Source organism: Triturus cristatus, chromosome 6, assembly GCF_964204655.1.
Source record: "Triturus cristatus chromosome 6, aTriCri1.1, whole genome shotgun sequence".
Classification (NCBI taxonomy): domain Eukaryota; kingdom Metazoa; phylum Chordata; class Amphibia; order Caudata; family Salamandridae; genus Triturus; species Triturus cristatus.
The window spans coordinates 1,928,691,045-1,928,706,803 of record NC_140589.1 but is presented as its reverse complement, the minus strand read 5'-3'; the positions used below and the strand labels follow the sequence as shown (position 1 = coordinate 1,928,706,803).

The 15,759-nt window shown below is 53.8% G+C and overlaps 1 protein-coding gene across 2 annotated transcripts in view; it reads left to right on the top strand.

The window, feature by feature from the left end:
* LOC146822508 (uncharacterized) overlaps positions 1–15,759 on the top strand; it is a 698,810-nt gene that overhangs the window by 212,592 nt on the left and 470,459 nt on the right. For both annotated transcript variants that reach the window (XM_085613620.1, XM_085613621.1), the window contains exon 9: positions 11,297–11,467. In XM_085613620.1, coding sequence (XP_085469746.1) covers positions 11,297–11,467 — 171 coding nt within the window. The remainder of the gene's footprint in view (positions 1–11,296; positions 11,468–15,759) is intronic.

The window sequence follows — 15,759 nt, the reverse complement described above, 5'->3', positions numbered from 1 at the left end:
ACATGGCCTCCTGCCCCACTGCGTCCCTGTAACAGGCCCTCCTGCCCCAGTGCGTCCCTGTGACATGCCCTCCTGCCCCAGTGCGTCCCTGTAACAGGCCCATGCCCCAGTGCGTCCCTCTAACATGCCCTCCTGCCCCAGTGTGTCCCTGGGACATGCCCTCCTGCCCCACTGCGTCCCTGTAACAGGCCCTCCTGCCCCAGTGCGTCCCTGGGACATGCCCTCCTGCCCCAGTGGGTCCCTGTGACATGCCCTCCTGCCCCACTGCGTCCCTGTAACAGGCCCTCCTGCCCCAGTGCGTCCCTGTAACATTCCCTCCTGCCCCAGTGCGTCCCTCTAACATGCCCTCCTGCCCCAGTGTGTCCCTGGGACATGGCCTCCTGCCCCACTGCGTCCCTGTAACAGGCCCTCCTGCCCCAGTGCGTCCCTGTGACATGCCCTCCTGCCCCAGTGCGTCCCTGTAACAGGCCCTCCTGCCCCAGTGCGTCCCTCTAACATGCCCTCCTGCCCCAGTGTGTCCCTGGGACATGCCCTCCTGCCCCACTGCGTCCCTGTAACAGGCCCTCCTGCCCCAGTGCGTCCCTGTGACATGCCCTCCTGCCCCAGTGTGTCCCTGTAACATGCCCTCCTGCCCCAGTGTGTCCCTGTAACATGCCCTCCTGCCCCACTGCGTCCCTGTAACATGCCCTCCTGCCCCAGTGCGTCCCTGTGACATGCGCTCCTGCCCCAGTGCATCCCTTTAACATGCGCTCCTGCCCCAGAGTGTCCCTCTAACATGCCCTCCTGCCCCAGTGCGTCCCTGTAACATGCCCTCCTTCCCCAGTGTGTCCCTGTGACATGCCCTCCTGCCCCAGAGTGTCCCTGTGACATGCGCTACTGCCCCAGTGCGTCCCTGTGACATGCCCTCCTGCCCCACTGCTTCCCTGTAACATGCTCTCCTGCCCCAGTGCGTCCCTGTATCATGCCCTCCTGCCCCAGTGCGTCCCTCTAACATGCCCTCCTGCCCCAGTGCGTCCCTGTGACATGCGCTCCTGCCCCAGTGCATCCCTTTAACATGCGCTCCTGCCCCAGTGTGTCCCTCTAACATGCCCTCCTGCCCCAGTGCGTCCCTGTAACATGCCCTCCTGCCCCAGTGCGTCCATGTAACATGCCACCCTGCCCTAGTGCGCCCCTGTGACATGCCCCACTGCCCCAGTGCGTCCCTGTAACATGCCCTCCTGCCCCAGTGGGTCCCTGTGACATGCCCTCCTGCCCCAGTGTGTCCCTGTAACATGCCCTCCTGCCCCAGTGTGTCCCTGTAACATGCCCTCCTGCCCCACTGCGTCCCTGTAACATGCCCTTCTGCCCCACTGCGTCCCTGTAACATGCCCTCCTGCCCCAGTGCGTCCCTGTAACATGCCCTCCTGCCCCAGTGCGTCCCTGGGACATGCCCTCCTGCCCCACTGCGTCCCTGTAACAGGCCCTCCTGCCCCACTGCGTCCCTGTAACATGCCCTCCTGCCCCAGTGCGTCCCTGTAACATGCCCTCCTGCCCCAGTGCGTCCCTGTAACATGCCCTCCTGCCCCAGTGCGTCCCTGTAACATGCCCTCCTGCCCCAGTGTGTCCCTCTAACTTGCCCTCCTGCCCCAGTGCGTCCCTGTAACATGCCCTCCTGCCCCAGTGCGTCCCTGTAACATGCCCTCCTGCCCCAGTGTGTCCCTGTGACATGCCCTCCTGCCCCACTGCGTCCCTGTAACAGGCCCTCCTGCCCCAGTGCGTCCCTGTAACAGGCCCTCCTGCCCCAGTGCGTCCCTCTAACATGCCCTCCTGCCCCAGTGTGTCCCTGGGACATGGCCTCCTGCCCCACTGCGTCCCTGTAACAGGCCCTCCTGCCCCAGTGCGTCCCTGTGACATGCCCTCCTGCCCCAGTGCGTCCCTGTAACAGGCCCTCCTGCCCCAGTGCGTCCCTCTAACATGCCCTCCTGCCCCAGTGTGTCCCTGGGACATGCCCTCCTGCCCCACTGCGTCCCTGTAACAGGCCCTCCTTCCCCAGTGCGTCCCTGGGACATGCCCTCCTGCCCCAGTGTGTCCCTGTGACATGCCCTCCTGCCCCACTGCGTCCCTGTAACAGGCCCTCCTGCCCCAGTGCGTCCCTGTAACAGGCCCTCCTGCCCCAGGGCGTCCCTCTAACATGCCCTCCTGCCCCAGTGTGTCCCTGGGACATGGCCTCCTGCCCCACTGCGTCCCTGTAACAGGCCCTCCTGCCCCAGTGCGTCCCTGTGACATGCCCTCCTGCCCCAGTGCGTCCCTGGGACATGCCCTCCTGCCCCAGTGTGTCCCTGTAACATGCCCTCCTGCCCCACTGCGTCCCTGTGACATGCCCTCCTGCCCCAGTGCGTCCCTGTGACATGCCCTCCTGCCCCAGTGCGTCCCTGTAACAGGCCCTCCTGCCCCAGTGCGTCCCTCTAACATGCCCTCCTGCCCCAGTGTGTCCCTGGGACATGCCCTCCTGCCCCACTGCGTCCCTGTAACAGGCCCTCCTGCCCCAGTGCGTCCCTGGGACATGCCCTCCTGCCCCAATGGGTCCCTGTGACATGCCCTCCTGCCCCACTGCGTCCCTGTAACAGGCCCTCCTGCCCCAGTGCGTCCCTGTAACAGGCCCTCCTGCCCCAGTGCGTCCCTCTAACATGCCCTTCTGCCCCAGTGTGTCCCTGGGACATGGCCTCCTGCCCCACTGCGTCCCTGTAACAGGCCCTCCTGCCCCAGTGCGTCCCTGTGACATGCCCTCCTGCCCCAGTGTGTCCCTGTAACATGCCCTCCTGCCCCACTGCATCCCTGTAACATGCCCTCCTGCCCCAGTGTGTCCCTGTAACATGCCCTCTTGCCCCAGTGTGTCCCTGTAACATGCCCTCCTGCCCCACTGCGTCCCTGTAACATGCCCTCCTGCCCCAGTGCGTCCCTGTAACATGCCCTCCTGCCCCAGTGCGTCCCTGTAACATGCCCTCCTGCCCCAGTGCGTCCCTGTAACATGCCCTCCTGCCCCAGTGTGTCCCTGTAACATGCCCTCCTGCCCCACTGCGTCCCTGTAACATGCCCTCCTGCCCCAGTGTGTCCCTGTGACATGCCCTCCTGCCCCAGTGTGTCCCTGGGACATGCGCTCCTGCCCCAGTGTGTCCCTGTAACATGCCCTCCTGCCCCAGTGTGTCCCTGTAACATGCCCTCCTGCCCCAGTGCGTCCCTGTAACATGCCCTCCTGCCCCAGTGCGTCCCTGTGACATGCCCTACTGCCCCAGTGCGTCCCTGTGACATGCCCTCCTGCCCCAGTGTGTCCCTGTAACATGCCCTCCTGCACCACTGCATCCCTGTAACCTGCCCTCCTGCCCCAGTGTGTCCCTGTAACATGCCCTCTTGCCCCAGTGTGTCCCTGTAACATGCCCTCCTGCCCCACTGCGTCCCTGTAACATGCCCTCCTGCCCCAGTGCGTCCCTGTAACATGCCCTCCTGCCCCAGTCCGTCCCTGTAACATGCCCTCCTGCCCCAGTGCGTCCCTGTAACATGCCCTCCTGCCCCAGTGCGTCCCTGTAACATGCCCTCCTGCCCCACTGCGTCCCTGTAACATGCCCTTCTGCCCCAGTGTGTCCCTGTGACATGCCCTCCTGCCCCAGTGTGTCCCTGGGACATGCGCTCCTGCCCCAGTGCGTCCCTGTGACATGCCCTCCTGCCCCACTGCGTCCCTGTAACATGCCCTCCTGCCCCAGTGCGTCCCTGTAACATGCCCTCCTGCCCCAGTGTGTCCCTGTAACATGCCCTCCTGCCCCAGTGCGTCCTGTAACATGCCCTCCTGCCCCACCAGGCCTGGGGCTCATCCGTAGGAGATGCATGCCAGGGGCCAAGAAATCAAATCACACAGGAAGGTGAATTGAATCTCTAAAAGCAGCACAAACCACCTAAACACCAAACAATTATTTGCAAACTGTCTAGAAAAGTTTAATAACTTTCAAGTCGTATTTATTCATAAAATCATTTGTTTTGTGTTTTTATTCAGCTTTTTGCACATAAATATGTTATTGAAAAATAACACCTGAAAATGAACATAGTGTATTTATGCACTGACTTACTTCAAACCCAAGTGTGTGTTTGCTTATCATGTGTGTGTTATTTTTTGTTACAAGAGCTTCAGCCCCAGATAGTCCCTGCGAGCTAAGCTGTTCTTGAAACAATGGACCCACACCACGGCAATGCAAGCCCTCCACAGGAGGTGGAATACTGACCTCACAACCAATACTAGGATTGTGGGAGGGGAATGCTCCCTCGAGGGCTGGTCCAAGCCGTGATTGACAGTGTCTGGGCAGAGGCTGAAGGGAGCTGAGCCAAGCTCACCATCTATTGTTAACATTAAGTCCAAGAGAGACAGCTATATCTGTGAAGCCAGACCCACGAGGTGTCTTGACTCAGTGAGCTCAGATCAGTGTCGGGGTCTTGAGTTTCCAACACTGGTCACAGTGGTTGCCTGTTTGGGTCTGAGTTTCCTGAGCCCTGGAGCACACACTCGTGCTGGTTGTGGGGTCTCACCGGCTCGTGCACAGATTATGGGTCGGTAGGACGTGCTTAGATTCGGAAGGTGGTAGCACGCAGTCATGTGGCCAGGACACCCCTTAAGGGCAGGGTTCCTCACAGACATTTCTTTCACTGTCCCGTTTTATCGCGGATTTCTATGACTGCCTTAGGAAAGTCCCCCCGTTCTCTTTCATGGGAGGTAAACATTGTTCTCTCTAAATCAATAGGACTCGTTTTGAGCCCCTACATAGAGCAGCAACGGTCCATACCCAAGAACTTGGGGTGAACGGAGTGTGCGCATGGCATCCTTGGGAGGAACCTAGACCTCGGGTGCAGCGTGGAAGGGAGCCCGCCTCTCTGCGGGGAGGCTCCATGGATGGCCTCCTGGAGTGTGGCGAAGAGCACTGCACACCCACCCGCTACAGACCGCAGTGCCTGGAGGGATCTCCATGCTCAGCAGTAATCATTCCGCAAAGAGCGGTCTCCTTCCAGGGTCCTGGCACAATTTGACAAATGCCTTCCTTTGAGTCTGAAAAGGACATTCCGGGGTCACCGCAGCAGCCACGAGGGGGTCAAATTGAATTGACCAAAACATATTCCAAAGGAATCATTTCAAACAACACCTTTTACTCGAAGCAGGGTTCCTCACTGGTGTCTCCTTTTTCCAGCATCTAGTGACGCCCTGTGACCCCTCCACGCTGTCCACCCTCCCCATGTGACGTGCTGTGACCTGGGAGTGTCTGCTGTGTGTGTCCAGCGTGGAGCATCCTGGGCCTGGGAGAGCAGCGGAGTCCCCGATCCAGTCACTTTACTCTCTCCCCACAGTGCTCGCATCTGTCTCGAGCATGGACGGTGCACAGAACCTTCGGTACCTTTATTGGTGCAAAGCCGAGGTGGGAGGGATCTACCTCACTGCACTAATGCCCCACTGATGGAAGCTGTGTGACCTGGGATACCTGTGGTGAGGTGTTAGTGGTGAACATTGCATCCTGAGGGCAGCTCTGGGTCTGATGGGTGCCTCACACTGGGCGAGCTAAGGGTGCAGCAGGCACAGCTGCATAGGGTTGCTGTGGGGCTCAGAATGGAGGTGTAAGGATCTCTGGACCTACCACCAATAACACTACTGTTATTACTATGACCACAGCCACTTAACATAACATAAACCTATCATGTGCATTCGTAAAGTGCATGCTCACCCCCCAAAGGGTCATCTTGGCGCTGATTAACAGATGTTTGTTGTTACCCAACTCAATGGTTCCAGTTATAACTGACACTACTACTGTAGCTGTCCCTCATGCTGCTTGTAGTAATACTATCACAGCTGCTGTGCAGTGAAGCATCACCTGTGAGGAAGGAGCAGTGAAATCCCACTAAAGCTGAATGACCTCCTCCGCCTGTAGATGCTGTCCTGGGGCCAGTGGTGTCCTCTCTGTTTCCGCCTGTCTCGTGAGTCGCTCCATGTGGGTGGTCACAGCTCCTTTGTGTGATCTTCCACTTGTCTTCCTCTCTGTTTCCACCTGTCTTGTGAGTCACACCTGTGTAGGCGGTCTCAGCTCCTTTGTGTATCTTCCACTTGTCTTCCTCTCTGTTTCCGCCTCTCTTGTGAGTCGCTCCGTGTGGGCAGTCACAGCTCTTTTGTGTATCTTCCACTTGTCTTCCTCTCTGTTTCCGCCTGTCTTGTGAGTCGTACCGCGTGGGCGGTCACAGCTCCTTTGTGCATCTTCCACTTGTCTTCCTCTCTGTTTCCGCCTGTCTCGTGAGTCGCTCCATGTGGGTGGTCACAGCTCCTTTGTGTGATCTTCCACTTGTCTTCCTCTCTGTTTCCGCCTGTCTTGTGAGTCACACCTGTGTAGGCGGTCTCAGCTCCTTTGTGTATCTTCCACTTGTCTTCCTCTCTGTTTCCGCCTCTCTTGTGAGTCGCTCCGTGTGGGCAGTCACAGCTCTTTTGTGTATCTTCCACTTGTCTTCCTCTCTGTTTCCGCCTGTCTCGTGAGTCGCTCCATGTGGGTGGTCACAGCTCCTTTGTGTGATCTTCCACTTGTCTTCCTCTCTGTTTCCGCCTGTCTTGTGAGTCACACCGCGTGGGCCGTCACAGCTCCTTCGTGTATCTTCCACTTGTCTTCCTCTCTGTTTCCGCCTGTCTCGCGAGTCGCTCCATGTGGGTGGTCACAGCTCCTTTGTGTGATCTTCCACTTGTCTTCCTCTCTGTTTCCGCCTGTCTTGTGAGTCACACCTGTGTAGGCGGTCTCAGCTCCTTTGTGTATCTTCCACTTGTCTTCCTCTCTGTTTCCGCCTCTCTTGTGAGTCGCTCCGTGTGGGCAGTCACAGCTCTTTTGTGTATCTTCCACTTGTCTTCCTCTCTGTTTCCGCCTGTCTTGTGAGTCGTACCGCGTGGGCGGTCACAGCTCCTTTGTGCATCTTCCACTTGTCTTCCTCTCTGTTTCCGCCTGTCTCGTGAGTCGCTCCATGTGGGTGGTCACAGCTCCTTTGTGTGATCTTCCACTTGTCTTCCTCTCTGTTTCCGCCTGTCTTGTGAGTCACACCTGTGTAGGCGGTCTCAGCTCCTTTGTGTATCTTCCACTTGTCTTCCTCTCTGTTTCCGCCTCTCTTGTGAGTCGCTCCGTGTGGGCAGTCACAGCTCTTTTGTGTATCTTCCACTTGTCTTCCTCTCTGTTTCCGCCTGTCTTGTGAGTCGTACCGCGTGGGCGGTCACAGCTCCTTTGTGTATCTTCCACTTGTCTTCGTCTCTGTTTCTGCTTGTCTTGTGAGTCGCTCCGTGTGGGCGTTCACAGCTCCTGTGTGTAATCTCCCACTTGTCTTCCTCTCTGTTTCTTTCTGTAGGTTGAACAGCTGCTCCCTCACAAGCTCTGCCTGTGCACATCTGTCTTGTGAGTCGCACCGTGTGGGCGGTCACAGCTCCTTTATGTAATCTTCCAATTGTCTTCCTCTCTGTTTCCGCCTGTCTTGTGAGTCGCTCCGTGTGGGCGGTCACAGCTCCTTTGTGTGATCTTCCACTTGTCTTCGTCTCTGTTTCCGCCTGTCTTGTGTGTCGCTCCGTGTGGGCGGTCACAGTTCCTTTGTGTAATCTCCCACTTGCCTTCCTCTCTGTTTCTTTCTGTAGGTTGAACAGCTGCTCCCTCACAAGCTCTGCCTGTGCACATCTGTCTTGTGAGTCGCACCGTGTGGGCGGTCACAGCTCCTTTATGTAATCTTCCACTTGTCTTCCTCTCTGTTTCCGCCTGTCTTGTGAGTCGCTCCGTGTGGGCGGTCACAGCTCCTTTGTGTGATCTTCCACTTGTCTTCCTCTCTGTTTCTGCCTGTCTTGTGAGTCGCACCTGTGTGGGCGCTCACAGTTCCTTTGTGCATCTTCCACTTGTCTTCGTCTCTGTTTCCGCCTGTCTTGTGAGTCGCTCCGTGTGGGTGGTCACAGCTCCTTTGTGTGATCTTCCACTTGTCTTCCTCTCTGTTTCCGCCTGTCTTGTGAGTCACACCGCGTGGGCCGTCACAGCTCCTTTGTGTATCTTCCACTTGTCTTCGTCTCTGTTTCCGCCTGTCTTGTGAGTCGCTCCGTGTGGGCGGTCACAGCTCCTTTGTGTATCTTCCACTTGTCTTCGTCTCTGTTTCCGCCTGTCTTGTGAGTCGCTCCGTGTGGGCGGTCACAGCTCCTTTGTGTATCTTCCACTTGTCTTCATCTCTGTTTCCGCCTGTCTTGTGAGTCGCTCCGTGTGGGCGGTCACAGCTCCTTTGTGTATCTTCCACTTGTCTTCCTCTCTGTTTCCGCCTGTCTTGTGAGTCGTACCGCGTGGGCGGTCACAGCTCCTTAGTGTATCTTCCGCTTGTCTTCGTCTCTGTTTCTGCTTGTCTTGTGAGTCGCTCCGTGTGGGCGGTCACAGTTCCTTTGTGTAATCTCCCACTTGCCTTCCTCTCTGTTTCTTTCTGTAGGTTGAACAGCTGCTCCCTCACAAGCTCTGCCTGTGCACATCTGTCTTGTGAGTCGCACCGTGTGGGTGGTCACGGCTCCTTTGTGTATCTTCCACTTGTCTTCCTCTCTGTTTCCGTGTCTTGTGAGTCGCTCCGTGTGGGCGGTCACAGCTCCTTTGTGTGATCTTCCACTTGTCTTCCTCTCTGTTTCCACCTGTCTTGTGAGTCGCACCGCTTGGGCGGTCACAGCTCCTTTGTGTATCTTACACTTGTTTTCCTCTCTGTTTCCGCCTGTCTTGTGAGTCGCTCCGTGTGGGCGGTCACAGCTCCTTTGTGTGATCTTCCACTTGTCTTCCTCTCTGTTTCCGCCTGTCTTGTGAGTCGCTCCGTGTGGGCGGTCACAGCTCCTTTGTGTGATCTTCCACTTGTCTTCCTCTCTGTTTCAGCCTGTCTTGTGAGTCACACCCATGTGGGCGGTCACCGCTCCTTTGTGTGATCTTCCACTTGTCTTCCTCTCTGTTTCTGCCTGTCTTGTGAGTCACACCTGTGTAGGCGGTCTCAGCTCCTTTGTGTATCTTCCACTTGTCTTCCTCTCTGTTTCCGCCTCTCTTGTGAGTCGCACCGTGTGGGCAGTCACAGCTCTTTTGTGTGATCTTCCACTTGTCTTCCTCTCTGTTTCCGCCTGTCTTGTGAGTCGTACCGCGTGGGCGGTCACAGCTCCTTTGTGTATCTTTCACTTGTCTTCGTCTCTGTTTCCGCCTGTCTTGTGAGTCGCACCGCGTGGGCGGTCACAGTTCCTTTGTGTATCTTCCACTTGTCTTCGTCTCTGTTTCCGCCTGTCTTGTGAGTCGCATCGCGTGGGAGGTCACAGTTCCTTTGTGTGTCTTCCACTTGTCTTCCTCTCTGTTTCCGCCTGTCTTGTGAGTCGCTCCGTGTGGGCGGTCACAGCTCCTGTGTGTAATCTCCCACTTGCCTTCCTCTCTGTTTCTTTCTGTAGGTTGAACAGCTGCTCCCTCACAAGCTCTGCCTGTGCACATCTGTCTTGTGAGTCGCACCGTGTGGGCGGTCACAGCTCCTTTATGTAATCTTCCACTTGTCTTTCTCTCTGTTTCCGCCTGTCTTGTGAGTCGCTCCGTGTGGGCGGTCACAGCTCCTTTGTGTGATCTTCCACTTGTCTTCCTCTCTGTTTCTGCCTGTCTTGTGAGTCGCACCTGTGTGGGCGCTCACAGTTCCTTTGTGCATCTTCCACTTGTCTTCGTCTCTGTTTCCGCCTCTCTTGTGAGTCGCACCGTGTGGGCAGTCACAGCTCTTTTGTGTGATCTTCCACTTGTCTTCCTCTCTGTTTCCGCCTGTCTTGTGAGTCGTACCGCGTGGGCGGTCACAGCTCCTTTGTGTATCTTTCACTTGTCTTCGTCTCTGTTTCCGCCTGTCTTGTGAGTCGCACCGCGTGGGCGGTCACAGTTCCTTTGTGTATCTTCCACTTGTCTTCGTCTCTGTTTCCGCCTGTCTTGTGAGTCGCATCGCGTGGGAGGTCACAGTTCCTTTGTGTGTCTTCCACTTGTCTTCCTCTCTGTTTCCGCCTGTCTTGTGAGTCGCTCCGTGTGGGCGGTCACAGCTCCTGTGTGTAATCTCCCACTTGCCTTCCTCTCTGTTTCTTTCTGTAGGTTGAACAGCTGCTCCCTCACAAGCTCTGCCTATGCACATCTGTCTTGTGAGTCGCACCGTGTGGGCGGTCACAGCTCCTTTATGTAATCTTCCACTTGTCTTTCTCTCTGTTTCCGCCTGTCTTGTGAGTCGCTCCGTGTGGGCGGTCACAGCTCCTTTGTGTGATCTTCCACTTGTCTTCCTCTCTGTTTCCGCCTGTCTTGTGAGTCGCACCTGTGTGGGTGGTCACAGCTCCTTTGTGTATCTTCCACTTGTCTTCCTCTCTGTTTCCACCTCTCTTGAGAGTCGCACCCGTGTGGGTGGTCACAGCTCCTTTGTGTGATCTTCCACTTGTCTTCCTCTCTGTTTACGCCTGTCTTGTGAGTCGCTCTGTGTGGGCGGTCACAGCTCCTTTGTGTATCTTCCACTTGTCTTCCTCTCTGTTTCCGCCTGTCTTGTGAGTCGCACCGCATGGGCGGTCACAGATTCTTTGTGTATCTTCCACTTGTCTTCGTCTCTGTTTCCACCTGTCTTGTGAGTCGCACCGCGTGGATGGTCACAGTTCCTTTGTGTATCTTCCACTTGTCTTCGTCTCTGTTTCCACCTGTCTTATGAGTCGCACCGCGTGGGCGGTCACAGTTCCTTTGTGTATCTTCCACTTGTCTTCGTCTCTGTTTCTGCCTGTCTTGTGAATCGCACCATGTGGGCGGTCACAGCTCCTTTGTGTATCTTCCACTTGTCTTCCTCTCTGTTTCCGCCTGTCTTGTAAGTCGCTCCGTGTGGGCGGTCACAGCTCCTTTGTGTATCTTCCACTTGTCTTCCTCTCTGTTTCTGCTTGTCTTGTGAGTCGCTCCATGTGGGCGGTCACAGCTCCTTTGTGTATCTTCTACTTGTCTTCCTCTCTGTTTCTTTCTGTAGGTTGAACAGCTGCTCCCTCACAAGCTCTGCCTGTGCACATCTGTCTTGTGTGTCGCACCGTGTGGGCGGTCACAGCTGCTTTGTGTATCTTCCACTTGTCTTCCTCTCTGTTTCTGCTTGTCTTGTGTGTCGCTCTGTGTGGGCGGTCACAGCTCCTTTGTGTATCTTCCACTTGTCTTCCTCTCTGATTCCACCAGTCTTGTGAGTCGCACTGTGTGGGCGGTCACAGCTCCTTTGTGTATCTTCCACTTGTCTTCCTCTCTGTTTCTTTCTGTAGGTTGAACAGCTGCTCCCTCTCAAGCTCCGCCTGTGCACACCTGTCTTCGGTTCTCAGGACACACCAGACCCTTTCCGAGCTGTCTCTTGTTGGAAACAAAGTGGGGGACTCTGGAGTGAAGCAGCTGTGTGAAGGGATGAACTCCCCAGGCTGTGGACTGCAGAAACTACAGTAAGTACCTCATGTTACCATCAGACACTCAAAGGCCATTACCTTTGCACCTCATTCCGCACTGCACGGTTGTTGTGCATCTAAGCACAGGATTTATAAATCTTATACGTGTATATCGCGCCGTCATAAGAAACACAGCAGCTGAAAGGTAGTTGAGATTTACTCTCATATATAAAAACACAATATTTTAGTTTATGAAATGGGTGGTGCGCCAGGTCATGAAGTCCAATAGTCAGGTAATAGTATGAAAATATAGTTCTTTATTTCAAAATTTAAGATTCAGCAAAACGAAACAATCAGCCAACGCGTTTCATTCCCACACTGGGAACTTCATCAGGGCAACAAGAATAAATGCTGGATTGTACTGTCTCGGATGGCCAGTGAATGAGTTCTGGTATGACATAAACTGTAGGTACTCCCCCTTGTGATTCCAGATTCAATAGGTGTGCATATATAGATGAAAAAAATGTAGATTAGGTAGTAAAAGGCAGATGTGAAGAACCCATACACGAAAAATCCTGTGAGAACGCCCTAATATGATTTCAAATTCAAAAGCGTGGTTATAGAACCTGTTAAGAAAACATTACTCGAGCGACCCGAGAAACAGTGTGTGTTATGGTCCAGTGTAATATGAAGGAACAGACCGAAGAGACTGCAGGTATGGTAAGTCCTGCATATGAAGATCGTAACGAGGAACCGTCCGATCTGTATCTTCGTGTTTAACACCTATTGAATCAGGAATCACAAGGGGGGGAGTACCTACAGTTTATGTCATACTAGAACTCTTTCACTGGCCATCCGAGCCAGTACAATCCAGTGTTTATTCTCGTTGCCCTGATGAAGTTCCCAGTGTGGGAATGAAACGCGTTGGCTGATTGTTTCGTTTTGCTGAATCTTAAAATTTGAAATAAAAAACTATATTTTCATACTATTACCTGACTATTGGACTTCAAAAAATGCCCGCTACGCTATGCATTTTTGCACTGTGCTACGTGCAATTCGCGTAGCGCGTAGTTGTGCAAACTACGCTAGCGTAGCGTAGTCCTACGCCCAGAGTTAGTGATGTCCATGTGCAGTTGGTTGTGTGGAAAGAGTTAGAATAGTTTTTGCAGGCTTATGACGTGCTATTTAGTTGTCTGTATGTATTAGGGTGGACATTTATCTTTATTCATATAGGTTAATTACTGTACACTTGTACTTCTGTACATCATGTCAAGTACAAACTACCCGACAGCCATGTTACAGTGTTGAAAGAAAGAATAAGAGGTGGGTGCACAGCCATGACAAGCTGTTGTGGTAACGATAAACATTGTCATAGAGACATACTTTTCAGGTTCTACAATGGCATGGTTTAATAAATGGGTCCCAGGATGCACATTTGTGTGAATTTGATCCACTGAGAGCCTAAATGTACGCATCCCACTGCCCCATAGGGACGGATGTGGCATGAAAGAAAGACAAAAAACTTAAGTCACCAACAGGGGAATCAAGAGAACCGGGAAAAAGTGCTGAGGAAGGAGAAGCAACGAGGGGGTGGGGGGGGGGGGGGGTCAGTGCAAGCGAGATCATCAAGGGGGTATACGGAAGAGGGGAGGTAGGCATGAGCTGGGATTCGTAAGGGACCGTGCTTGAATGAGGTGCTGGCTGTACCCGCCTGTAGGAGCGGGTCCGCCTACTTTGGTCAGCGCTCTAGTCTCCTTTCTGCCCCTATAAAAGATCGCGATGACTTGGCCGCGAAACATGTGAATACGGCTGTGCACTGTGGGCTCATATCGAGCTACTATTGCTGCTATACTTTGATTTTGCTTTGCATCTTATTGGTTTTATTTGTATGAGCTCTGAACATGTTTTCATCCTTTTTAAAACACTCAAGCATGACGGCGGTACCCGCCTGTAAGAGCGGGTCCGCCTACTTTGGTCAGCGCTCTAGTCTCCTTCCTGCCCCTATAAAAGATCACAATGACTCGGCCGCACAGCGGGTGAGCGAAGCGGGCGCGCCGACGACACGCCAAAGGCACGGCCGTCTGCACCCATCAGCATCCCAGAGGCGTTCGGCATCGGCCACTCTGGCGGTAAGTCCACTCCTACGTCCCGCATATGCTACAATAAACATACTCTGTTGGAAATAGGAATGAATATGAGTGGGTGCTCCCCTCTTCCTTCATCCTTATTTGCACAACCAATTTTAAAGGGCTGCTCACTATGTGACTGGGACACTTTTATCAAGGAAACAGGTCGGTTGTCAAAGGAGCCGGTCAGATGTAATTTAGGTAACTGGGATGCTAATCAATCTCAGACTAACACGCAACTTCGTGCAATGCTTCTCAACTCACGGTCCATGACTAAACATGCCCTCAATATTCATGACCTATTAGTGGAGAATTGCCTGGATTTATTATTCCTAACAGAAACCTGGTTAAGCGAGGCCTCAAACGCTACCATAGCCTCCACCATCCCCGCAGGCTATCATATAACCTGGAAGGATCGACAGGTGGGCATAGGGGGTGGTATCGCTATCATTTTCAAAAACAACTTTTCCTGTACAATAGTCCCTTCGGTGGAAGTAGAGGGTGCAGAAGGTCTCGACTTCCATTTGGGGGTGTCTCCACACCAATCTTTGTCCGGCATTCTAATATACTGACCCCGGGCCCTGTAGGAAGGTTTTTAGCCTCTATTGGCAACGCCGTTTCACCCTTTGTCATGAAACATAAACACTGTTTGGTATTGGGTGACTTTGAATGAATGAATGAATTAAATTAAATTTATATTGCGCGTAGCTACCCTGAGGCCTCCTAGCGCTTACGGAGCAGGCAGACAGATAGGCACGTCATGTTAGTGCGAAGTACTGAAAATTTGGGTTTTGAGAAGTTTACGGAAGGCCAGCATGTTTGGTTCCCCTTGGAGAGTAGGGGGGAGAGAATTACAGAAATTGGAAGCATTCAGGGAGAAAGAGCGTCCACCCCATCTAGATCTTCGTACTTTCCTTGGGGTGGCGAGAAAAGCGGAGCTAGAACTAAGACTCCTGGAAGGTCGGTATGGGGTGACCAGGGACTGGATGATGGCTGGGCCTGATTTCCAAATAGATCTATGGGCCAGGCATATGGCCTTAAAATGTATCCTAGCCCAAATTGGGAGCCAGTGGAGATTCCTCAGTGCAGGTTTCGCTGATTGTCTCAGAGGAATCTGGAGAAGTTGGCGAGCTGCACAATTCTGGATCACTTGTAGTTTCTGGATTGTGGACTGAGGGGCGCCCAGATACAGCGCATTCCCTAATCCAGGCAGGACAGTATAAGGGTTTGCACCATAATCCTTCGCACCTGGAAAGGGAGCAGGGGAAGGATCTTTCTTAGCATTCTTATTAGGCCAAAACATGTAGCAGAGAGCTTAGTGGCTTGATGATTAAAACAGAGGGAGCTGTCGAGCCACACGCCCAGGCTCTTAATCTGCTGCTTTGGGGCTGGAATAGTGCCAAGACAAGTCGGCCATATAAGTGCTGAGGAGGGTGAGGGAGGTTTGCCCAAAAACATCAATTCGGTCTTGTCCATATTTAGCTTGAGGTGAGAGAGTTCCATCTATTCGGCTACCGCCTCTAGGCAAGTACCTAGAGAGCAAGATGATCCCTCAGGGTGGTTTAATGCCACAACCAATTGAGTATCATCTGCGTAGGTGACAAGTTTTATGCCAAATGGAAGGACTATCTCTGCCAATGGAGCCATGTAGGTGTTAAAAAGCGTGGGGCTCAGGGAGGAACCCTGGGGAACCCCACAGCTAAGAGGCCACCGGTTTGATGTGGCATTTCCCTCAAAGGCTTGAAAGAACCGATCCTTTAGAAAGGACTGGAACCAGGTAAGTGCCAAGTTTGTCACGCCAAGATTTTTCGGTTGCTTAAGCAGGATGTTATGATCAACAGTGTCAAAAGCGGCACTGAGATCTAAAAGAAGGATAGCTGCTGAGCCGCCCTGGTCCAGAAGTCTCCTTGCCTCCTCTGTTACAGCCAAAAGGGCCGTCTCTATCCCGAGCTGAGGACGGAATCCTGTTTGAGAGACATGGAGCAGGTTGTTGGATTCCAAGTACTGTACCAGCGTGGAATTTATGTGTCTCTCAATCAGGTGGCTCAGCCAGGGAAGGAGAGAGATGAGTCGATAATTGGCCATGTTGGTGTGATCTAAATAGGGTTTTTTAAGAAGGGCTCTAATCTGAGCACATTTCCAGGCCAGGGGTACCGTGCCAGAAGTAATGGAGGAGTTTAGAGTATCCAAGATAACTGGGCGAATGGCATTAGTGACTCATGA